This window comes from Crotalus tigris, unplaced genomic scaffold (assembly GCF_016545835.1).
Source record: "Crotalus tigris isolate CLP2741 ecotype Arizona unplaced genomic scaffold, ASM1654583v1 scf7180000024427.8105951120:4207309, whole genome shotgun sequence".
NCBI lineage: Eukaryota > Metazoa > Chordata > Lepidosauria > Squamata > Viperidae > Crotalus > Crotalus tigris.
The window spans coordinates 2,904,566-2,929,365 of NW_024100595.1; the positions used below are offsets into that span (position 1 = coordinate 2,904,566).

General features: G+C 46.0%; 1 protein-coding gene across 1 annotated transcript in view; it reads right to left on the reverse strand.

The window, feature by feature from the left end:
* Positions 1 to 1,445: 1,445 nt before the first annotated feature.
* The window catches only part of TRIM72 (tripartite motif containing 72), a 29,826-nt gene continuing 6,471 nt past the window's right edge, over positions 1,446 to 24,800 (reverse strand). Inside the window, exons 2-7 of the mRNA XM_039330461.1 lie at positions 22,175 to 22,601; positions 10,365 to 10,460; positions 7,900 to 8,130; positions 7,220 to 7,242; positions 4,594 to 4,712; positions 1,446 to 2,434 (exon numbers count right to left, since the gene is read on the reverse strand). Coding sequence (XP_039186395.1) covers positions 1,863 to 2,434; positions 4,594 to 4,712; positions 7,220 to 7,242; positions 7,900 to 8,130; positions 10,365 to 10,460; positions 22,175 to 22,579 — 1,446 coding nt within the window. The 5' untranslated portion in view covers positions 22,580 to 22,601 and the 3' untranslated portion in view covers positions 1,446 to 1,862. The remainder of the gene's footprint in view (positions 2,435 to 4,593; positions 4,713 to 7,219; positions 7,243 to 7,899; positions 8,131 to 10,364; positions 10,461 to 22,174; positions 22,602 to 24,800) is intronic.

The following is a 24,800-nucleotide window of genomic DNA, read 5'->3' on the forward strand; positions in this document are numbered from 1 at the left end:
TCCAAAGGACTCTCAGGAATCCTCTCCCACACCACAGTTCAAAAGAACCAATTCTAATGTTTTGGGTTGGATGGCTTCCTAATTTTAGTAAGTAAATGAAATAATATTTCCCATAGAGAATGGCATTATCTTTCCCAAATATCAAAATTATTGCATTAACTTACACAAGATTTTTTTTTCATTGAACAAGCTCACAAAACTATTTGCCCCTGTATTTTGCCTTTGGTTTTAAGACAGATGAGAATGGATTAAATTTGACAGTTGCTATGAATCCATTCTGCCTGGTAGTTTCTGAGCAATCCTAGTGATGTAAAGAAATGTAAATGTAAAGTCCATCTTTGAACTCAGCCCTGTCCTTAGATATACATTTTATCAAGCAACAACCAGTTTGATATTATGAAGGATGACATTGTTTGTTTAAAAAATGAAAAACAGGCATTTTTTACAATGGTTGGACTTTAAGTGACAATTTCCAATGAGGACTGTGGTGATAAAAGAATAAGGACCACATAATAAAGCAGCTCTAGGCAGGGAGCTATTTAGGCTAGCAAAGTCTCCATTCCCACATGATCTATGCTGACTGGGAATTCTGGGAGTTGAAGTCCAGAACACTTAAAAGTTCCTAAGATTGAGAAACACTGCTCTGACTTCCCGGAAATCGGCCAGCCCCAATCTTCCCCTCTCCTTCCAAAGTCTGCAGACTTTAACTTACAAGAATCTACAAGAACACCTACAAGGATTGTAATGTATTGGCCACAACTGTTTTAAATCACTTGCTTAATATCTGGCCTACATTGCTGTATTGTTAAACAGTTGCTTTTACTGAAAGCCAAACTGGCTGTCTCCAAGCTGATAATGAGGTTGGGGACAGGAAACTGTTACTTTAAACCAGTGATGGCGAACCTTTTAGAGACCGAGTGCCCAAAAACTGGCCTCGCCCCTGCTCCACCCCCTGCCCCGCCCCCATCCCGCCTACCCGCAGGGCCACTCATTGCCTCCAGGGCCCGCAGATCGCCCAGGCAGCCCAGCAGCACCATGGCGGCCACGCCCTCTGCTCGTGCCCCGCAGCATCAACTGTGCGCAATGGGGCGTGAGGGCAGAGTCTTGTCTACGCTGCCTGGCTGCCATGTCCTTGGCTGCGCTGCTCCATGTGGGCCATGCTTGGGGGCAACTCTCCTTCAGGAGGACTGCTGGTGAGAAGGGGGTTGTGGGGGAAGGCAAGGCTGGGGCAACGGCAAGTGTGCCCACAGAGAGAGCTCCGAGTGCCGCCTCTGGCACCCATGCCATAGATTCGCTACCACTGCTTTAAACCTATTGGTTGCCACCTAGAGGCTATCTGTATAAATAGCTGTGCAGTAGCCTTTAGGGCTGCTTCTGTTCGGAGTTAATAAACTTATTGCTGTTCCAACACTCTGCCTCATTCAATGCATAAAGAACCGAAGATATAACAAGGATAATAAACCTTTATTTCTAAACCAAGAAAATTGTCAAGATTCCAAGTTTTAGATGGCAGACCTGTGCTGATACAGTGGCATTTCTTTAATCAAACTGAATGTGGCTATGACTTAGGAGTCTGTGTGCAACGGAGTTAAAATTGCCAATAATTGGGGAGAGGGGTGCAATGTGTGCAGCTTTGATAAGAAACAGCTCCTCTGAAGACCACGGCAGGTGATAATATAGATAGGAGCTGGTAATGGGTGAGTTTATAGCAGCCTTTGCTCATTTGGTGTTCTCCAGAGCTATTGGGATTATAATTGTCTAGAATTTTAGGATGCTACTTGATGTAGACTCAGCACATAAAGAGGAACCCAGGTCTAGAAGACTGGTCTAGAAGATACCGAATCATTTCTGCTCATGGTTAGTTATCGCTCCTGTGACTCTGGGGTGTAGATGGTTAAAGGCTGGCTGTTCTTGCCCTTATCATGCCAGCAGACGTCAAAGAAGGGGTAGACCGTGCCTGTAAAGCGCTCATGGAAAGCAAAGATCTGGACCAGATTGTCTTCATCACTGGCATCGTAGAAGGCCAGGAGGCCATCGTCAAAGCTGAGGTAGATTCCAATTCGGCTGGGCTTTCCCTCCAGCTTCAGAGACCGGGGTTCCTTGTGCTCCACATAGGCCTCGTAGCTTTTCCCTTCCTTGCAACCCACCAGCCAGAAGCCATTGGACGGGGTGGCGTGCAGGCGACCCTTGCGCCCGGTTTCAGCTGAGATGAGGCCCAGAGCCCAGCGGGGTTTGTCATCTACTGTCACCTCCCAGTAGTGTTCTCCTTGTGAGAAGCTCTGGCGTGAGACCAGGCAGTTGGACTTGTCAAACCGTTGTGAGTCATCCGAGCTCACAGCTTGCTTATGTTCAACACATTCCACTCGTTTCCCATCTTCAGACACCACTAGGTTGGCTTGCGCGGTGGCTGGGTCAAAGGTCAGGTTTTCCAAAGCTTCAGGAGGACAGAAAGACGTTAAGATTAGTCACAATGTGAAAATAAGGACTTTTTTTTTCCTTTTCTTTCATGGAGAGGATTTAATTAGTGGATAGGCTTTCTGTACTTAAAAAAAAATAGCATAAGAGTGAACATAATTATTCATTCTGAATTATTCATTCCTTAACTTGCAAAGATATTTAGAATAGAATAACAGAGTTGGAAGGGTCTTCGGAGGTCTTCTAGTCCAATACCCCCGCTCAGGCAGGAAACCCTATACTATAGGGCAGACATGTCAAACACAAGGCCCGGGGGCCAGATACGGCCCGCAAAGTGGTTTCATGTGGCCCATGAAGCCATCCTGGAAACAGTGAGGGAATGGCCCCGCTGCCTTGGCCCCGGCCCTGGCCGCCCAGGAGCCAATTTTGTGGTGGCCATCTATGCTGAAACGCATTCAGTCTTAGCTCCACAAGGCCGTTTAGAAACAGCAAGGGTTTGCAGCATTGGCCCCGCCCCCTGGGCGTGCACAGGGGAGGTGTCACCCTTTGTGAGGAATGAAGAAATGCACCATCGCCTGGAAGTGGCCAGCAAATGGCCCTTGCCTACTTCATATATCCGGCTTGATGGGCTCCGGGGGAGGGGTTTCAGCAGTCTCTTCCAGTGGATCATGCCTCGGCACTTGCCCCGGTCCCCCCCTTCTGCCAGAGACCCTCAGATCTGTCCCACTCTTGCCCAGGCACCCACAGGCACCCTTGACACGAACGATGTAGAGCTGGCCATGCCCACTCAGTAGGCCACACCCACTCGAGCCATGCCCACCCAGTAGGCTCGACCCTGGCCACATCTACCCGGCTCTCCGAGGACAACCGCAATGCTGATGCGGCCCTCAATGAAATTGAGTTTGACACCCCTGCTATAGGGTCTCCTGCCTGAGCAGGGGGTTGGACTAGATGACCTCCAAGGTCCCTTCCAACATTATTATTATTATTATTATTATTATTATTATTATTATTAGTAGTAGTAGTAGTAGTAGTAGCAGCAGCAGCAGCAGCAGCAGCAACAGCAGCAGCAGCAGCAGTAGTAGTAGTATTTTAGAAAGGACAGAGTTGAGTAACACAGAAACTGAATGCAGGTAATCCTTGATTCACAACCGGACATTTAGTGACCGTTTGAAGTTACAACGGCATTGAAAAAGGTATAACTATTTTTCACCCGACTGTGTCTGTATCCCTGCAGTCACGTGATCAAAATTCAGGTGTTGACAACTGATTTGTATTTATGACAGTTGTAGCGTTCCGGGGTCATGTGGTCACCTTTTGCGAACTCCGGGCAAGCAGAGTCAAGGACGAAGCCAGATTCACTTAACAACCACATTACTAGCTTAACAACTGCAGTGATTCACTTAACAACTATGACAAGAAAGGTCATAAAATGGGGCAAAACTCACAATCTCTATCTTGCTTAGCAACAGAAATGTTGGGCTCAGTTGCGGGTATACATCAAGGACTACCTGTATACCTTATCTTTAGAAAATCCACCTTCTCTTTAGTTCTCAGAGCGGAGGTGTTACCTTATGTCGTGTCATGTGACAAGCTGCAATAACCTCTACTGTAATGGCAATATATGTAGACTGGGGTGAGGAAAATTGGAGCTCCTACATTAACTCTTGCATTTTTTAAAACACACACACACACACACACACACACATGCTGTCAATGCTGCTAACATTGGATGTTCTTGCTTTGACAACATATGGAGATGCAGCCTTTTTCTTTCTTATGCTTTACTCTTAGAATTGGATGATACTGGGGGAGCAGGAAGAATGTGATGGGAGTTAGTTAGACATAACAATATTGTAATAGTGTGTAAATTCAGGGCTTTTGAAATAAGAGATGATAAGAAATGGCGGGTTGGAGTAAAGGAGGGAAAGCCTGCATTTCAAACTAATTGGAGAATATGATTTATGACTGTTAATCAGAGGAGGGAATTGTGTTTGATACTATGTGCTAAGGGGAGGGGAATCCAGATTTTTGGCTTTGCTTATGTATGTGCCGATGCTATCTATGCTGCTCGAATAAAGATTCTTTAAGGTAAACAATGCCTCAAAGTTCTTTGAAGACTTTCATCTGTCGGAACCATGACACATGCAGCCTTATCCTGCAAGTGGCAGTCTCTACCTGGCATTATTGCATGGAACATCTTCCTCCATACTTGAAACTTAAACTCATCAGAAATTATGGGGAGCTGAATGTCCATGCGGGCAACGGGTGGAGATTCCCCCAGAATCTTCTGCAATCTACAGGGAGAAGGAAAGGAGAAGACACTTTATCACAGCCTGGGGGGGGGGGATGAGGATTCCCCCTACTTTTCGTTTACATTTCCCTCTTATTAAAAATGATAACATTTAACAATAGTTAATTGTTTATTAGAACAAGGTTCCCAAACAAAGAGCCCACCAATACATATTGGAAGACAAGCCCCCCATGTTGGGGAAATTGAGGCAACTTTTAATCCAACCATCTCCAGAAAACAGGATGAGGTTTAGAAAAATTGATTGATGGTCATAAAGAAATCGTTCTCAAAGTGCTGCTACCTGCAGAGCAAAAATGGGACAGCCTGTTTACAAAATATCAGCAGAGCTAGAGAGACTAAAGGTTTGCTGTACAAGTAGTGCTCAGTTTACAATCATTCATTTAGTGACTGTTCAAATGGCACTGAAAAACATGATGTTTTTCACACTTACAACTGTTACAGCACCCTCATGGTGACATGATCAAAATCTGGACACTTGTCAACTAGTTCATACTTACAATGATTGCAGTTGTCCTGGAATCACATAATCCTCTTTTGTGATGCTCTGATAAGCAAGGTCAACGGGAAAGCCAAATTCACTTCAGAGCTACATTACTAACTTAACAATCGCAGTGATTCACTTAATAACTGTAGCAGGAATGGTTGTAAAACGGGGCAAAATTCACTTAACAACTTTCTCACTTAGCAACAGAAATTTGGGTAGTCAAGGACAATTAATAATTAGCGAAGAATCTATGAAATCGGAAATTATGAAGATAGAATCAAGGAGAGATAGATGGAAACTGAGTGGGCTCCAGGGAAATGGAGCAACAGCTGAACAGGAAAGTGGGAAATGGAATGGAATATCCCAAAAGAAGATATACAAGGCTGAGTAGCTAATGCCACACGTCACCGCAAAATAATGAATTAGAATAGAACTGGAAGGGACCTTGGAGGTCTTCTAGTCCAGCCCCCTGCTCAAGCAGGAGAACCTATACCATTTCAGACAAGTGACTGTCCAGTCTCTTCTTAACAACCTCCAGTGAGAGAGCGCCCATGATCTCCAGTGATGGAGTGCCTAAATAAAATTGCCAAATAAAAAATTATAATACAAATCAAACTCTGGAAGTTTGATTTGTGTTATAATGTTGTATGTGTGCTCTAATTCTGTATTATAATTTGTATTATAATTTTGCATTTGTGTTATAATTTCTCAAATTAAGGAGAGTAAAACATACTCTCTGCATTTATTTAGCTTAACATTAAGGAACGTTGGAGTTTTTGGTAAACAGCAACTAAGGAAGGTGTCCTTCATTCAGAACATCATCCTCTTGTTTCTCTCATACACAGACAAACCTAGTTAATTGTTGAGATTCTAGTAAAGTTCTGCTTCTGTAGTTTCAGGACTACAGGTAGTCCTCAACTTATGACCACAACTGAGCCCAAAATTTCTGTTGTGAAGCGAGACATTTTTTAAGTGAGTTTTTCCCGTTTTATGACTTTCCCTGCCTCAGTTGCTAAGTGAATGAATCACTGCAGTTAATAAGTTAGTAACCCAGTTGTTAAGTGAATCCGGCTTCCTCATTGACTTTGCTTGTCACAAGGTCGCAAAAGGTGATCATGTGACCCTGGGACACAGCAACCGTCATAAATATGAACCAATTGCCAAGCGTCTGGATTTTGATCACGTGATCATGGAGATGCTGCAATGGTCATAAGTATGAAAAACAGTCGTAAGTCACTTTTTTCAGTGCTGTTGTTACTTTGTATGGTCACTAAATGAATTGTTGTAAGTTGAGGAACTCTGTGTTCAATGCCTTTAAATATGCAAGTGAAATACAAGTTGCATTAAGAGCATTTTCAACAAGTAATACTGAATCAAAATGATGATGTGTCATCGCTGCACGAAGGATGAAATTGTGTACACCTAACCCAGGGGTAGGCAACCATGGCTCTTTTATGACTCATGGACTTCAACTCCCAGAATTCCTGAGCCAGTCATGCTGAGGGGAAAGGGAGAGGTTTCCCAGCTGAGCCATGCTGGCTCATGAATTCTGGGAGTTGAAGTCCACAAGTCATAAAAGAGCCAAGGTTGCCTACCCCTGACCTACCCTAATGTCTGTTGCAAGTACATAGGCAGCGTCAGTTGTGTCATACTGTCACATATGTGTCATCATTTGTCCCTCTCATCCTCTAAGAAGGTGGTCCTCGTAAGGAGGAACTTAAGTGAGGGGTCCTTGGTGCCCTCTGGGCTTGGTTGTTTTCCTTTAGACGTTTCATTACCAAACTGGGTAACATCTTCAGTACTAGTAGGCAGAAAGAGCGGAGAGAGCAAAGCCCCACCTCCTATTAGCACTGATGGTGTTACCTAGTTTGAGCAACGAAACGTCTACAAGAAACCAGCCAAGCTCAGCGAGCACCAAGGACCTCTCATATTGGAGATACTTCAAATGTGCACAACTCAGAGAAGAGGATTGGCTGATGGGTTGTTTTAAATGGACAGTTACTCACCTGCTGGCAACCAGACAATATTTCTGTGGAGGAAAAAAAGAAAGCAGAAATTAGCAAAGTTCAGATAGTTTTCTCTCACAGGGCAGATTTTAACAATTGAAGCCCTCCAGTTGTTGGGTTATGACTTCCAGGATTCCTACCAGCCTGGTTAGGCAATTAAAAAATGAAATACAGATATAGGTAGTCCTCGATTTACGGCCACAACTGAGCCCACAATTTCTAATTTTTTAAGGGAGACATTTATCAAATGACTTTTGCCCCATTTTATCACCTTTCTTGCCCTGATTGTTAAGTGAATCACTGTCAAGTTTGTAACATGGCTGTTAAGTTGAAGCCGGCTTCCCCATTGACTCGGCTTGTCAGAAAGTTGCAAAACCTGATCATATCATCCTGGGACACTGCAACCGCCATAAATATGAGCCAGTTGCCAAGCATCCGAATTTTAATCACATGACCATGGGGATGCTGCAATGGTTGTAAGTGTGAAAAATGGTCGTAAGTCGCCTTTTTTTCCAGTGCCGTGGTAATTTCGAACGGTTGTAAGTCGAGGACCACCTGTACACCATATATGCCTACAATAAGGTTGAACACACAATGCAGAAGCATGATCAGCTTTGACTTGGTTTTTAGTTTCATCAAGACCAAAAAAGATCAGAAAGAGGGCAATGGAGGTGCCTCACCCTCAGGAACTCAGTCTGGGGTTCGTCTTGCACGTTGCCCAGCACCATCTCCATTTGCTTGAGCTGGTCCAGGTAGCGGGTCATGGTCTTGCGTTCGTTTTGCAAGGCCTCGGTGGCCTGTTGTTGCACCCGCTCAGCCTCCTGGCCCAGGGAAGACTCCAGTACCCCCAGATAGGACCGCATGACCCCCAGCTGATCTGATACTTGGTGTTTGAACCGGGATACTGTTTCCTAGTGTGGGAAGAATTTATAAATGTATATAATTGTTAGAATTATGTGTTAGAAACAGAGGTAGGTAACCTCAGCTCTTTTATGACTCATGGACTTCAACTCCCAGAATTCCCGAGTCAGCCATGCTGAGGGGAAAGGGAGAGATTTCCAAGCTGAGCCATACTGGCTCAGGAATTCTGGGAGTTGAAGTCCACGAGTCATAAAAGAGCCGAGGTTAGAAATATTATATAGCAGGAGTGCCAATCCTCTTGGCTGTGCAAGCAGGGGATGAGCATGCACATGTACATAGCTCCACTTGTGCGAGTAGCGAGCACATGCGCCCACTGCTTGCACAAATGGAGTTGCGCACACATGCACCTGCCACTCGCACAGGACCATCCCTTCTCCCCCCTGCCAGTCCACCAAGCCGAAAAGGCTGGGGAATCACTGTTGTATAGGGAATCACGTGTTAACTAACCAAGGTCTCCAACGAAGTTATTGATTAACAATCTGTAAAATCCTTTAAGTTTACAGCAAACATAAGAATGAATTAGACATTTATTTCAAATTGTAAACGAATACGAGCAGACACACAAAACCCAATTAACACAATGTAAACATAATTATAACACAATTCAAATGAAGAGACACAATCCACATCATTTGATTTAATCAAGCCCTTCTCTGGATCAACACATACACAGACCCACACTCCTTAAGCCATACCCAGGACAAATTCCCCTATAAAACAGCCCTCGTGTACCCCATTTTCTCTGTAGCTACCCTCATAGGCAAATCTCTTTGCTTTGGGGGGAAAAATAAACCTCCTTTCCCCAGCTGTCCGGATTACATTTTGATTTATTCTTACACAACCCAGTTCAAGTAGGAACCCCAAATTATTCTTCTGATTCTAGCGACATAAGGCAGGGCTTTTCAACCAGTGGTACGGGTACCACCTGTGGTACATTAGCACCTGGCAGGTAGTACGCAACTATCCTAGAAAAGTGGTAGCGGGGGAGGGGAATGAGCTGAACTGGTGGCAGCACCGCATAAGCCTGAGCAAGAGATGGCTGGAGCTGCAGGGCTGTCAGGGCTCAGCGGAAGCGCCAGGATCAGCGCCAGGCTCCAGCTGGAGCTCAGCACTGATCCTGGTGCTTCTGCTGAGCCCAGAAGAAGCGCCGATCAGCTGGAATGTTGCAGCCTCTCCAGGGTCTTGTGATTTACATTCAGATGATTGGCAACTGATTCATATTTAGACGGTCACGGTGTCCCAGGGTCATGTGAAGGGACCAAAACCTGCTGCAACCACCCAGCAGACAGAGGGAGGGGGAATAAAAACCAAATACCCCTCCCACCCCACCCCCGCTGCCAATCCTCAACAGAAATGCTCACAACAATGAAAACCTTGGACAGGAGGAAGAGCGCCACCGGGCGGGCAGGCAGGTGTCTCGCTTGGCTGTGGCTTGGGGGACACTTTTTTCAGTGCCATTGTAACTTTGAACAGTCACTAAGTGAACTGTTGTAAGTCGAGGATTATCTGTATCACTTTTTCCTTTTGGGGGGGTCATCAAGTTTTTGACACCTTGCTAGGTGACTGGTGGTACTCGGATACTGCCATATCCTAAAAGTGGTACAATGGTGAAAAGGTTGAAAAGCCCTGACATAAGGGAAGAATAAGAAGGAATGGTTCTGTTGTGAGGCCTGGACAGCTTGTTCCTGGTATCCAACACTTCACTGTCAACAAAGCTTCCCCTCAGTATTATATTTATCTTTTATAGCAGCGCTGCCCAACATTTCTTGCACCAGAGACCACTTTCATGGAAGACAATTTATCCATGGACCGGTATATGCCACCCATCTCCCTGTTGTAATGATTTTGGATGGCTTACAAAATGATAAAAACATAACGAAACATAATTGAAAATTAAGATTAAATATGAAAATAAAAACCAAGAGGAGAGTTGACAAGGGGTGGGGATCTTCTCTCTAAACATAAAGTTTGTAGAATACAATGTTTACAATACAAATTAAATGTAGATTTGTAGAATAACTCTGTGATGTGTTTGTGTGTGGTGTTTGTGTACCCACACACACATAAGGTAGGCATGGGCTTATTAGCATGGAGCAATACAATTGTGAGCCAATGTTTTAATGTTGTATCTTTATAGATCTGTTATAAACCACCATGTGGTCTTCCTACTACCTACCTATCTGAATCTCTCACATACAGACAAACAAACATCCAGGGCTGGTACCTCCACTTCTGCTATTTGCCGATTCAGCAGGGCAATCGTCTTCTCCTTGCGTATTTGGGCTTCCTGGAGCTGGACCTGCTGCTGAGGAAGCTGTTTCTGCAGTTATGACAAGTGGTAGAGAAGGAGAGACAAAATACAGAAATTTCTCAGAACAAGAGTGGGAGAGAAATACTTCATTTGATATGTGATCTGGACGAAATATTCAGTGAGATTCATAATCCCCTGCTCTATTCTAAAGTCTCAGGGAGACAATAGTTTGTTTCATTCATTCATTCGTTCGTTCGTTCATTGATTCATTCATTCACTCACACACTCACTAACTCACTCGTCCGTCTATTCATCCATCTATCCACCCACTCACCCATCCATCCATTTATCCACCCACCCACTTGTTCATCCATCCATCCACCCGCCCATTCATACATACATACATACATACTATTCTGACACAAATTTGAAGCGTTATATTTCAAATCCAGTCAGATAGTTAACTCAAAAGAAACGATCTTATAATAAACAAATGTATTTTAATGAGAAAGATTACTTGCGTTCACGTTGAGATTGGTGCTGCTGGAAATACATGTTTGTTCATCTTTCAGATCCTTTCCTTAGGTAAGAAAATGTTATTGCTCTTCACACCATCTTTATAATGACTGAGGCTATTCTATGACCTCCATGGCCCATGCTTGTTACAGACAAAGAGATTCCCATGTGGCTTGTGTCCAGGAAGTCTCCCAAAGACCTTTGGAACTCCTCCCACTGACCCATCCACATACCTAGCATTTAACCCAATAACTGCCAGACCTTCCAACATAGAGCTGGGCCATAGAGCTATATGGGCCATAGAGCTATATGGGCCAGAACACTCCCCGCTTGGAAATTTATATTTCCACTATTAAAATAGTAAAAACGTAGCATCAAGGCATGCAATACTCATTGTGGTTAACTTGTGACTAAATAGGTAAAAACTTGGTATCAAACATGCATAACTATAAGGTAAACATAAAACATGCACAATTATGAAAAAGGCAAGTGTTACATCAAACAATGCATAAGACAATACATAATTTGAGGTTTAATCTTGTGGTTCAGTCTTCATCAGCAATGGACCAAATCGGTGATCAGCCTGGTACAAGTGTCTTTTAGTCACGACCTGACTCATGTGGCTTCATGATCTGGATCTCAGCTGGGTAAACTAGTTCATCAAGTGGGTGGGCCCGGTGCGCAGGAACTGTGGGCCAATAGTTCTGGTATGCAGTCTTGTCTCCCAATGAGACAAGGTCTTCTTCCTGTGAAGGAAACTGGAACCAAATCTGGAACAGAAAAAACTGGAACCCAAGCTTCTCGGGAATGAGGGGAACAGGATTCACAGGATACTCAGGAACTGAAAAACCTGGAAAGACATAAACAGCTGGATCTGGAAACTCAGGAACAGCTGGGGCTGAAGAATCAAGATCAGGAACATCAGGAAACTCAGGAACAGCTGGAGCTGAAGAATCAGGAACAACAGCTGGGACAGAAGGGTCAGGAACAGCTGGAACTGAAGAGGTTCAATTGTCTAAGCTGGTCTTCCTTAGCAACAGGACTCGGTCAGTGATTAGTCTGGTGTAGAGCTAGTTGCTTGTCGTGATTCCTTAGGCAGCATCTTAGGTTCTAGGTGTAAGGCTGCTGGGTGCCTGTCGCTGTTGCACAGGTGGCATTTCACATTAGCTGTGCAGTCCTTGGCCATGTGATCCATAGAGTCACAGCATTTGAAACATATCCTATTCTCTTTGAGTAGGGTCTTTCGGTCATCTAGGGATTTCTTCCTAAATTCTCTGCAATCATTTAGAGAGTGAGAGAACTTGTGTATCGGGCAAGTTAGGCCTTTGGTAGTTGGATGAGGGTTCGAAAGAGCGCTTCTCGGTGTTTGTTCGTCTGGAGACTTCTTTGGGGAAGGCGTGATGTCTGTTTTATACACCAAAGGTGTGGTTCTGTCCGTAGCTTGGGAAGAACTTTGGTTGGGGCTGAAGTTGTCATTTGTTGGCTCGAAGTTGCTGGCATTATGACGTAGTTTTGCTTGGTCGGTCACAAATTCAGCGAGTACAGTGAAGGCGGGTGGTGCGTCAGGGTCTTGGTTCCTGTGGGTTTCTGATATTTTGGCCCATTCATCCCTTGACTGCTTTGGTAGTTTTCTAACTATGATCCTTTGCTTCTCGAACTGATCGAGGCAGATAAGTTTCGGCATGTTGGGTTGCTCGCGAACTGAATGTAGCATCGAGAGCGTGTCTGCAAATTCCAACATCTGGGTGTGATCATTGATATTGATGTTAGGGATGGTGTAAATGCAATCTAAGAGCGACTTTTCTGTCAGTTCATGTCCGCCATACCGCTCGTCGAGCCTTTCCCAAGCTTTGAGAAGGGCGGTAGTTGGGTTGCCTAGGTGGGCTAGTTGAGTGTTCTCTACTAATCGTGTGGAAGCCGGTCCCAGCCATGTTTTCATGTGTCCGAGCGCTTCGCTCGATGTTATAGCTTCATCTTGGATGGCGGTTTGGAATGTGAGCTTCCACAATACGTAGTCCTTTCCCGGTTTATCGGGGAATTTGTGTACACCCTTGGATGCCAGATCTAGTTTGCTTCTGTAAAGTCTCATAGGGGTGTAACCGGGTGGCGATGGTACCTCGCTTCCAGGAGTGGGGGCGTGTGCCATGTTTGGCTGGTAACTTCCTTCAGCGTATTGGTGGCTGGGTGTATTTTGCCATGTCACGTGCAAGGGACCTTGTTGGCTTGGTCTGAACTCTGCTGCTCTGGCATTGAGCTGAGGGAGCCCAGGCTCTTGCTTGCTTACGTGTTGGAAGGTCTGTGTTTCTGGTAGAGTGTAGCTAGCTTCCTGGTAGGCTGTCAGAGCTGATGCTCGGGGCTGTCCTCTGTAGTCAGGAGTGGTGGCAGTTCCTTGGGGCGCTTCCTCCTGTTGGTGCAGCAGGGACTCTAGTGACTCTAGTGTGGCTCTAACTCTTTCAATCTCTTCCCTGAGCGACGGCTGGTGCTGCTGTAGGGCTGTTGGCGCTATAGGTGGATCCATCCGATTGCCATTAGTGGTATGGTTTGGTGGGTTCTGTGGGGTAATAACGGTGGGAAGATCTTGGGGCACTCCCCGCTGTGCAATTGTCACCGTTGCTGGGGTAATAATGGTGGAAAGATCTTGTGGCCCTCCCCGCTGTGCAGTCATTGCCATTGGTGGTAATCCCATCAGGTTCGATGTGGCAACAACGGCGGGAGGATCTCGTGGCCTAGGTGTCGTGACATCAACTCTGCAGTTGACCAGCGAATCAGGTCGTTGAGATTCCTCTGTTCGTCTACTCGGTCTTGGGGGGCTCGTGGCTGGCTGTGGTGCTCTCATCTGTGCGTTATGGAATGCGCTTTGGATGTCCACATAGGTCTGTACGCAGCTACGACGCTCTTCGTTTTCCAGTTGTTGTCTGTCTGGCAAGAAAGTGGTGTACTAGAGTATTCTCTGAAGGCCTTCCGCTCTAGCCATTTTGTCTGCCATAACTCTTTGGCATTGAGTAAGTTCAAGTTCTTCTTGGGCGTCCTTTCTTTTGGCCTTCATTTTGGCTGCTATAGCCTTTCGTTTGGCTTCCATTTGGGCTGCTTCGGCTTGCATTTGGGCTGCTTTGGCTTGCATTTGGGCTGCTTCGGCTTGTAGCTTGGCCTCTATTTCAGCTTCCTCAAGTTCTATGGCCGACAACTCCTTCTTTTTCTGCCTCTCCTCTTGTGCCACACGAAAGACAGCTTCAGCGGCTTTAGCATCTAAGATTATTTGCTCTTCCTGTGAAATTCTGGATGCTCGGCTGCGGCGGGAGGATGCCTTCGAAAGGCGGGAGGCGCCTGTGACATGTGATTGTTGGGATACGCTAGAGTGTGCCCTGGACATGTGGCGGAAAGATGAGGCCTTTCCAGATACCTGAGATGGATCTGCGTACGATCGTTGGGATGGTGCATGTGAAAAGCATGAAACTTTGGACTCGGCTCTGTCAACCAGACTGCCTCTTTGGTGAGGCTCGGGCTGTGGGGAACCCTGTGAGCTTTCTAGAAACTTCTTGCGTTCCTCGTTTATTAGCTTGAGGCTTTGCATCTCGCTGTCGACACTTGGGTCTCTTAATTGTTCTTGAATGTCCTTGAGTTGCTGTTCAGAGTCCATCCATTGTACATAGGCGTCTTCCTTATCTCCTTCCACTGCGTGTGCCCATTCTGGGGAGAGTTCCTCCTTCTGTTCATGGTAGAGTTTGTATAATCTCTCCCAGCTTCTTTCATGGCGCCTGTGGATGGTGTGCCATTTTTCCATCAGATGTGAGTGCATGGCTTCTGTGAGCTTTCTGCATTGTCTAAGATCGTATTGACCCTGAGACATTTTGGGCTTTGTTGAGGCTTGAGTTTCAGCCTCTGCGTACTGGTCAAGGTTGGCTGTTTGCAGCATCTCTCCTTGACTGACTGGTTGGGGTGTTTCAACTAGGCTGGTTAATTGAGCCCCTTTGTCCAAATCAATAAGACACTCCTCCATGGTTAGGGTAGGTTCCGTGCCCTTCTCAGCTATTTTGAAGAGAATTTGAAGAACTTCTCTCTTTGACCACTAGGGGTCGCTACTTGTAGATCAGCTTCTGAGGTGCTGTCTGTGGGTGGAGATGCTACTGGGTGCGTTCTCCTGTGTTTGTGGGTACTTCAGTGCAGTTCACCCCTTCACCACTAGGGATCACTTGCTGTGGGTCAGCTACCAGGGTTCTCTGGCTTTGAGGTTCACCCTTTGACCACTAGAGGGGCTTCTCTGGGTGCGGTTAAAGGCTTGCGTGTAGAGCTTCCTTTAACCACTAGGGGGCGTGTGGAGAAAGGCTAGCCAAATTCTTCCTATTGCCACGTTACTGCTAGTGAGCCACTGAGAGAATGTAGAGGTACAAACTCCCACCTGGTCAGTTGCAGGCTGGAACTCCGGGTCATCAGCTGTGATAATAGGCGAAGGCAATTGGCTCTTGCTTCCTGTCTCTCAAGCTGGAACAGCTTAGCCTTCAGCTTGAGTGAGTGAGTACTTTTGGTAAGTTCACTCTGTGCCCTCTAGGGGGTGTTAAAAAGGCTAGCCAAATTCTTCCTATTACCACGTTACTGCTAGTGAGCCACTGAGAGAATGTAGAGGTACAAACTCCCACCTGGTCAGTTGCAGGCTGGAACTCCGGGTCATCAGCTGTGATAATGAGCGAAGAGACTTGGCTTTGATTTCTTCTGCCTACGTTCTCTCAAGCTGGAACAGCTTAGTGCTCAGCTTGGGTGAGTGAGTGAATGCTTCTGATAAGACACTCTGTGCCCTCTGGGGGGTGTTGGTAGCTTGGGATAACTTTAAGTAGCTTGCACTTTAACTAACAGATTTGCTCTGTTGTGTGCTGAATTAATTGTGGCTGTTGTGACTCAGCTAGAAAAAAAATTGCATGACCACCAGGGGGTGCTTCTGCGATGATTCCTCCTTATAACATTGGCTGAAATTCCGAGCATACCTAGGGCTGTCACTATGGCAACAGATGAGTTTATTGAAAGGCAATAAACCTTGCTTTTGTCTGAACTTTAGAGGCAGTCATTAAACGGTTCTTTGTTTCAGGCTGTGTGATTCACTGGCAAAGAGGGGAGGGGGAAAAGCCCAAGCTCCTTTTGGTGTTAAAATTCAAACTTTTCATGCAAGGAACAAAAGTGTAGATTTTTGTTTTTCTTTTCTCCCCGTTATAAACATTAATTTGAGAATAGGTCCAAAGTAATTTTGAATCAGATACAAGGCACTTTTCACTTTGAAGGTTAGCTAGCAAGCGAATTAGCATAACAAAACTTCTGAATCACTCCTTGAAAGCTGTCTTTTACACAGACACGCTGGCTTTGCTTTGCAGGCTTTTACAAGCATCAAGAGAATCTTCTTCCTTGAAGGTTTATGCAGAGAAAAGGCTAACCAATTTGATTCTCTTTCTTGAAACTGCTGCAGCTTTGAGGGGAGAATTAAACTTTGCCAATTTACTATTTGCTTTCAAAAGATGGCACAAATTATTTAAACATTTTCTTACTATTCTGACACAAATTTGAAGCGTTATATTTCAAATCCAGTCAGATAGTTAACTCAAAAGAAACGATCTTATAATAAACAAATGTATTTTAATGAGAAAGATTATTTGCGTTCACGTTGAGATTGGTGCTGCTGGAAATACATGTTTGTTCATCTTTCAGATCCTTTCCTTAGGTAAGAAAATGTTATTGCTCTTCACACCATCTTTATAATGACTGAGGCTATTCTATGACCTCCATGGCCCATGCTTGTTACAGACAAAGAGATTCCCATGTGGCTTGTGTCCAGGAAGTCTCCCAAAGACCTTTGGAACTCCTCCCACTGACCCATCCACATACCTAGCATTTAACCCAATAACTGCCAGACCTTCCAACATAGAGCTGGGCCATAGAGCTATATGGGCCATAGAGCTATATGGGCCAGAACACATACATTTATCCATCAACTCACCTACCCACCCACCCACCCACACATACATACATACACATCTATACACACATACATTTATCCATCCACCCACCCACACATACATACATGCATACATACATACATTTATCCATCCACCCACCTATCCATTCATCCATACATACATACATTTATCCATCCATCCACCCACCCACACATATATACATGCATACATACATACATACATTTATCCATCCACCCATCCACCTACCCATTATACATACATACAGTACATACATACATACATTTATCCACCCACCCACACATACATACATACATTTATCCATCCACCCACCTATCTATTCATCCATCCATAAATACATTTATCCATCCATCCACCCGCGCGCACATGCATACATACATACATATATCCATCCACCCATCCTCCCATTCATCTATACATCCATACATACATTTATCCATCCACCCACCCACCTACCCATTATACATACATACTACATACATATAGTACATACATACATACATTTATCCATCCACCCACACATGCATACATGTATACATACATACATACACACACCCACCCACTCATCCATCCATCCACCCACCCATCCATCCAGATGAGCTTTGCTAACATGACTCAAGAGTAGCAAACACGTTTGAAACAAGGCTGGTCAAAATTCAGGCACTGGGCAACTGGCCTGTGTTTATGACAGCTGCGTTGTCCAGGGATGACATGATCGCCATTTGTAACCTACCTAGCCAGCTTATGACAAGCAGAGTCAACGGGAAAGCCAGAGTTGCTTAATGACCACATGATTCACTTAACAACTGCAATGATTTGCTTAACAAACAAGGCAAAAAAGTCATAAAATCTGGCAAAACTCACCTAACAGCTGCCTTGCAATGGAAACTTTGGGCTCAATTGAGGTTGTAAATCTACCTGTGCAGGACTTCGTAGGTGACGACCATACCTTAGTTGCCCTAGAACACAGGTCGGCAACCTGCGGCTCCGGAGCCGCATGCGGCTCTTTGAGCCTTCCCCTGTGGCTCCCAGCCTCCTCTGCCTTTGCAGAGAGAGACAGAGACAGAGAGACGCAATTGCGCTTCCCTGCCTCTCTCTCTCTCTCTCTCTCTCTCTCTCTCTCTGTGTGTGTGTGTGTGTGTGTGTGTGTAAAAGAGAGTGCACTCACATTGTTCTCCGAGGAGCTGAAAAGCTTTCTAGGCGGAGCTCCTCCCTTTGCTGCGTCTCTGCAGGAAACAGGAAGGGCAGGAGAGAGCTAGCTAGCCCAGCTAGGCTGACTCAGGAATTCTGGGAGTTGAAGTCCATGAGTCATAAAAGAGACGAGGTTGACTACCCCTGAGATTGTTGGAGAACAACTTGAAGCTTGCCAGGTGAGCAGCAGATGGGGGGGGGAGAAAGAGAGAGAGAGAAAGAGAGAGAGAGAGGGAGGGGGAGAGAGAGAGGAAAGAGAGAGAAAGAAAGAGAGTGGGGGAAGAGGAGTGGCAGACCAAGGGCAGAGAGGGAGGGAGGGAGAGAGACAGAGAGAGAGAGACCCTTTTGACATCTAAAATGAAGATAACACTGCATATATCCTTTTTTTACCTTTGTGTGTATGTAATTTTATTCTCTTAAAGCATTCTCTCGGTGATCATTGTTTTAATAGTATGGATATTCCCAAGAGTCATATTTTTACTTTTATTTTTAATGTGTGTGTGTGTGTGTGTGTGTACACACACACACATACACAAACACTCTCTCTCTCTCTCTCTCTCTCTCTCTCTCTCTCTCACACACACACACACACACACACACACACCCCTATAATAAAGATAAAAAAGGATATATGCAGTGTTATCTTCATTTTAGATATCAAAAGGGTTTTGCGGCTCCCGGTATTTTGTTTTTGGTGGGAAACTGGTTCAAGTGGCTCTTTGAGTGTTTTGGGTTGCCTACCTCTGCCCTAGAAGCTTATTGGCAGCTAATATATTTTTCCCATACATTTCCATAAAATGTCTTAACTTGGTAGAATCCATAAATAACATGCCCATCCATACTTCAGGACAAAGGCTTTAGCTCAGAGGGAGAACATGTATCTTGCATAAGGTGACCAACTTTTTTACAATGAAAAGGAGGACACAAATAAATTGAAGAAAAAATATTGTAAATAAAATAAACATTTTATTCATTGCAACAATAATACAGAATACGCCATAATATTTCTTTATTAAAATTTATTTATTAACATTTATAGACCACCCCACTCCCGCAGGACTCGGGCGGCTAACAATAAAAACACAATATAACTTAACAAGACAAACAATACAGTAACATTCATCCAGGGGTCAGATTTTATAAACCCCAGGCCTACCGGAAAAGCCAGGTCTTAAGCAGCTTGCAGAAAACCAACAGGGTGGGAGCGGTCCTAATCTCCGGGGGGAGCTGGTTCCAAGACGTGGGTGCCATCACAGAGAAAGCCCTCCCCCGCGGCCCCGCCAAATGGCACTGCTTGGCCGACGGGACCTAAAGGAGGCCCAGCCTGTGGGATCTAACCGGACAAAGGGAACTATGAGGTAGTAGGCAGTCTTGCAAATAGCCTGGCCCTGAGCCATATAGAACTTTAAAGGTAATAACCAACACCTTGAATTGGACCCGGAGACCAATAGGCAACCAGTGCAGCTCGCGGAGGATAGCACCCACTATCACTCGCGTGGCTGCATTCTGGATCAACTGTAGTCTCCGAATACTTTTCAAGGGTAGCCCCATGTAGAGCGCGTTGCAGTAGTCCAGGCGTGAGGTGACAAGGGCATGAGTGACTGTAAGGAGAGCCTTCCAGTCCAGGTAGGGTCGCAACTGGTGCAAGAGACGAACTTGTGCAAAGGTCCTCCCAGCCACAGCCATCAAGTGATGTTCCAATTTCAGCTGTGGATCAAGGAGGACACACAAGTTGCGAACCCGCTCCGAAGGGGGTATATTTTCCCCCGCAAGAGTCAACACTGGACAGTTAACATGATCCTTGGGAGGCAACATCCAAAGCCACTCGGTCTTGTCAGGATTGAGCCTAAGTCTGTTAACCCCTATCCAGACCCTCACGGCTTCAAGGCAACAGCCCATCACATCAGCCGCTTCACTGAGAGAGCTCGGGGAAGAGATATATAGCTGGGTATCATCAGCATACTGATGAAACCTCACCCCGTGCTGTCTGATGATCTCACCCAGCGGCTTCATGTAAATGTTAAATAGGAGGGGGGAGAGGACCGACCCCTGCAGACCCTGCATTCAAGGGGCTTCAGGGTTGACCTCTGCCCCCCCACCAGTACTGATTGCAATCGGCCAGAGAGTTAGGAGGAGAACCACCGTAAAACGGTGCCTCCCACTCCCACCCCTCCAAGTCATCGCAAAAGGATACCATGATCGATGGTATCAAAAGCCGCTGAGAGGTCAAGTAGCACCAAGACAGAGGAATAACCCCTGTCTCGGGCCCGCCAGAGATCATCCATCAGCATGACCAAAGCAGTTTCTTTGCTGAAGCCGGGCCTGAAGCCAGATTGAAAAGGGTCTAGGTAATCCGCTTCATCCAGAGACCGTCGGAGCTGGAGCGCCACCACTCTCTCTACAACCTTCCCCAAAAAGGGGAGATTGGAGACTGGACGGAAGTTATTTAAATCAGCCGGGTCCAGGGTAGGCTTCTTGAGAAGGGGCCTCACAACCGCTTCCTTCAAGGGTTGCGGGAAAGACCCTCCCTCAACGAAGCATTGATCAACACCTGGAGCCAGCCTCGTGTCATCTCCTTGGCGGCCGAGACCAACCAGGAAGGACACGGGTCCAGTAAACAAGTGGAGGCGCTCATCGCTCCCACCGCTCTGTCAACATCCTCAGCGGTCACAGACTCAAATTCATCCCATAAAACTGGGCTAAGACCTGCCCTGGTCATCTCAGAAGGCCCTGCCCAATCGGAGCCTAGGTCTGTCTGAATCCGAGCGATTTTGTCTGATAGAAACTGCACAAATTCTTCCGCCCTACCCTGTAAGGGCTCCCCGGCTTCCCGAACGTTAAGTAGAGAACGGGTCACCCTATACAGGGCGGCGGGCTGAGATTCTGCAGACGCAATAAGTGCGGAAAAATGTGAACATTTTGCCTTGCCTTGTATCGCCACTAAATAAGTCCTAATATAGGCTCTTAAAAGTGTCCGGTCGGGTTCAGAGTTACTAGCCCTCCAGCATTGCTCTAGACGTCTCTTCTGACGCTTCATCTCCCGTAGCTCTTCGGTAAACCAAGGTGCCCTCCGGGATCCACAATCACGGAGAGGTCGCAAAGGCGCGATCCGGTCTAACGCCCCCGATGCCGCCTTATTCCAAGCAGCAACCAAGAACTCATTTATTATGATAAATGCATAATAAAAAACACTTATAACAATAACATTTTATATTGTAATTATGCTTACATGCCGCACCCGCAGCCGCCCCGCCAGCACTGCTGCCCTGCAGTGTAGAACGGGCCCTGCGGCTCCCAAAGCACCAGCTGTGATGGCTCCGCCCCCAGGGGGCAGTCCGTCATCAACATACCCCACCTGTAGCCGCCCCATCAGCATCACCGCCCACCTGGCCACCGCCGTCCCTCACACCCCTGCCCGCAGCAGCCCCACTGCCCCTGCTTCTTGCGCCCGTAGCTATTATTGCCCTAGCAGGGCTGAAGATCAAGAGAAAATCACCATGGCATCACCGTTCCAGTCTCTTCCAGGTATCTTTGGGACTAACTAGGAGATGGTGTAGTTGGAAAGCAGGGAGGGGTGCGAAGTTCCTACCAATTCGCCTTCGCAGCAGACAACTTACATGTGCAAAGTTTGCCAGCTTGGTGTTTTGGCGCGTTCAGCAGAATTCCTATTGGTTTTTGAAAACCAATAGGGGGAGTAGCACAGCTCATGCAAAAGTTGGAAAAAAACCATCAAAAAAAAGGTGCCGGAACACTGTTCTTAGCGTTCTATGAGAAAAAAAAAGCCCTTCAAATATCGAAAAGGAGGACATGTAGGAGGACACTTTTCGAGGGAGGACAGAACTTAAAAAAGGAGGACTGTCCTCCCTAAAGGAACAGTTGGTCACCTTAATCTTGCAGGAATGGTACCAAGTTCGATCCTTGGTATTTCTCTAACCGGCAAGATCCTCACTTGCAATCCCACCGTGGCCTGTTCTTGCTGGGTTGACAAATGGCCTGACTGAATACAAGTCAGAGGTGCCTGTCAGACTGGCACCGACAGAGGAACAAGGAGCAGAACAAGACTCCCAGCTCCTAGGACTGTGTTTGATCTCAGACTCTTACCTTCATCCTCTGGTGGGCCTCAGCAGCGGTAATGATGTTGTGTCCCTTGTGCTTGCCGAGTGAGGCGCACACCCCGCAGATCACCTGCCGGTCCTGTTCACAGTAGACACTGAGCGGGTCGAGGTGCTCTTCGCAGTGATCGCGAGGCACCTGTCGGAAGGACTCCACCAAATGCTCCATCTGCTGGTTGATCCGCAGCTGCTCCACCTTGGTGACGGCTTGGCAAGTGGGACACGAGGGAGAAGCTTTGCCCTCAGACTCTTCAGTGGCCACCCGGGCCAAGCAGGCCTGGCAGAAAGTGTGCCCGCACTCTGTTGTCACAGGAGACTGGAAGAGCTTGAGACAGACAGGGCAGCTGAGGTCCTGGTGCATGCCTTGCATGAGTTGTTGTTGGGAGCTGGACATGGTGATGATGGAGAGACAGGACCTGGCAACCAAGATGGACAATATGAAATCAGAATCTGATTTGCTTAGTCTCCCTCTATTGCCCCCATCAAACCAGCAGGGTCCCCTTATTTTCTGGAGTACAAGAAACACCAAATTCAGAAATATGAATAAAGGGCTCAATTCATGATGATCCCATGGTTATGTCCCTGCAATTTTCCTGACAACTGAAGAAGCTTCTTGAATGAGAAGCGAAATGTCTTCAAGGGAAAACGAAGGGAGTCCAACTGCCTTTTGAAAAAGCACCTTTGGGATAACCATGATCTGGATGACTGAGAATCTCCACAGAAATTAGGCAATGTTAACTATGCTGCCCCCTACTGAGAAAGATGTAGAAAATTATAATAATGTGTAAGAGTACAGAGAAGAGCAACAAAGATGATTAGGGGGCTGGAGGCTAAAACTTATAAGGAACAGTTGCTGGAATTGGGTATGTCTAGTGCAGGGGTAGGCAACCTTGGCTCTTTTGTGACTCGTGGACTTCAACTCCCAGAATTCCTGAGCCAGCATAGCTCAGCTTGGAAACCTCTTCCTTTCCCCTCAGCATGGCTGGCTCAGGAATTCTGGGAGTTGAAGTCCACGAGTCATAAAAGAGCCAAGGTTGCCTACCCCTGGTCTAGTTTAATGAAGAGAAGGACGAGGGGGGACATGATAGCAGTGTTCCAATATCTCAGGGGCTGCCACAAAAAAGAGGGAGTCAAGCTATTTTCCAAAGCACCTGAAGACAGAACAAGAAGCAACGGATGGAAACTAACCAAGGAGAGAAGCAACCTAGAACTAAGGAGAAACTTCCTGACAGTTAGAACAATTAATCAGTGGAACAACCTGCCTCCAGAAGCTGTGAATGCTCCAGCACTGGAAGTCTTTAAGAAGAGATTGGACAGCCATTTGTCTGAAAACTTTATTATTATTATTATTATTATTATTATTATTATTATTATTATTATTATCATCATCATCATCATCATCATCATCATTATCATTATTATCATCATCCATTGTTATCGTTATCGTTACCGTTATCATTATCGTTATTATTATTTTGCCCCCACCCATCTTATGTATTCCTGTTGGAATACAAGAGTAGAGGATGTTTGGTTTGAGGAAAATGATACCTAGGCTTCCAAAGAGAGTAGGGCTATCAAAACTGGCCTGCAAATATCCAAATGACCATTAGGGGACAGGAAAGTGTTTTCAGCTCCTCTTTGAGGCTTCCATCTAATGGTCATCAGGAACTAGATGCATCCTAGATCTGGTAGTTATAACACCAAGTTGTCCTAGTTCCAGGCCTTCTCCAAAAATTGGATCTCCTCAAGCTTTTGAGGTCACTGGCCAAAATTAAAGTTATGAAATTATAATCAAAAGAGGGGAAGCACATCTTCCAGTAAGATGATATATGCTTTTAATATTTTTTATAAATTTTTAAAGGAAGTCTCTAGCTTTGTGGTTCCCTTTTAGCATGAAACCTAGGTCAAATGACCTTCCAGCTCCCCCAAATCTCGGCCTTGTCTTGCACCATTCGCTCTTCTGTACTTTCCCTCCTTAAAGAAAAATAGCAATGCACAAACACCAGAGGTTTATCAGAAGAAGCTGAGAACATTTCTGAGTAACAGCTCCATCAACAGAGTTGGCGGCCATATCTTCATCCCAGAATCACGTAGCCAGGAACAAGCCCATTCTGGGTTTCATCCCTCTTTAAATTAAACCAGGGCTTTTCAACCAGTGGTACAGGTACTACCTGTGGTACATTGGCACCTGGCAGTTGGTACGCGACCATCTTAGAAAAGTGGTAGTGGGGGAGGGGAATGAGCTGAACCAGTGGCAACACCGCACAAGCCTGAGCGAGAGATGGCTGGAGCTGCAGGGCTGTCAGGGCTCAGAGGAAGCGCCAGGATCAGTGACAGGCTCCAGCTGGAGCTCGGTGCTGATCCTGGCGCTTCTGCTGAGCCCTGAAGAAGCACCGATCAGCTGGAATGTTGCAGCATCTCCAGGGTCTTGTGATTTACATTCAGATGCTTGGCAACTGATTCATATTTATGATGGTCACAGTGTCCCAGGGTCATGTGAAGTGACCAAAACCTGCTGCAACCACCCAGCAGATGAGGGGGAATAAAAACCAAACACCCCCCCACCCCACCCCCGCTGCCAATCCTCAACAGAAATGCTCATAACAATGAAAACC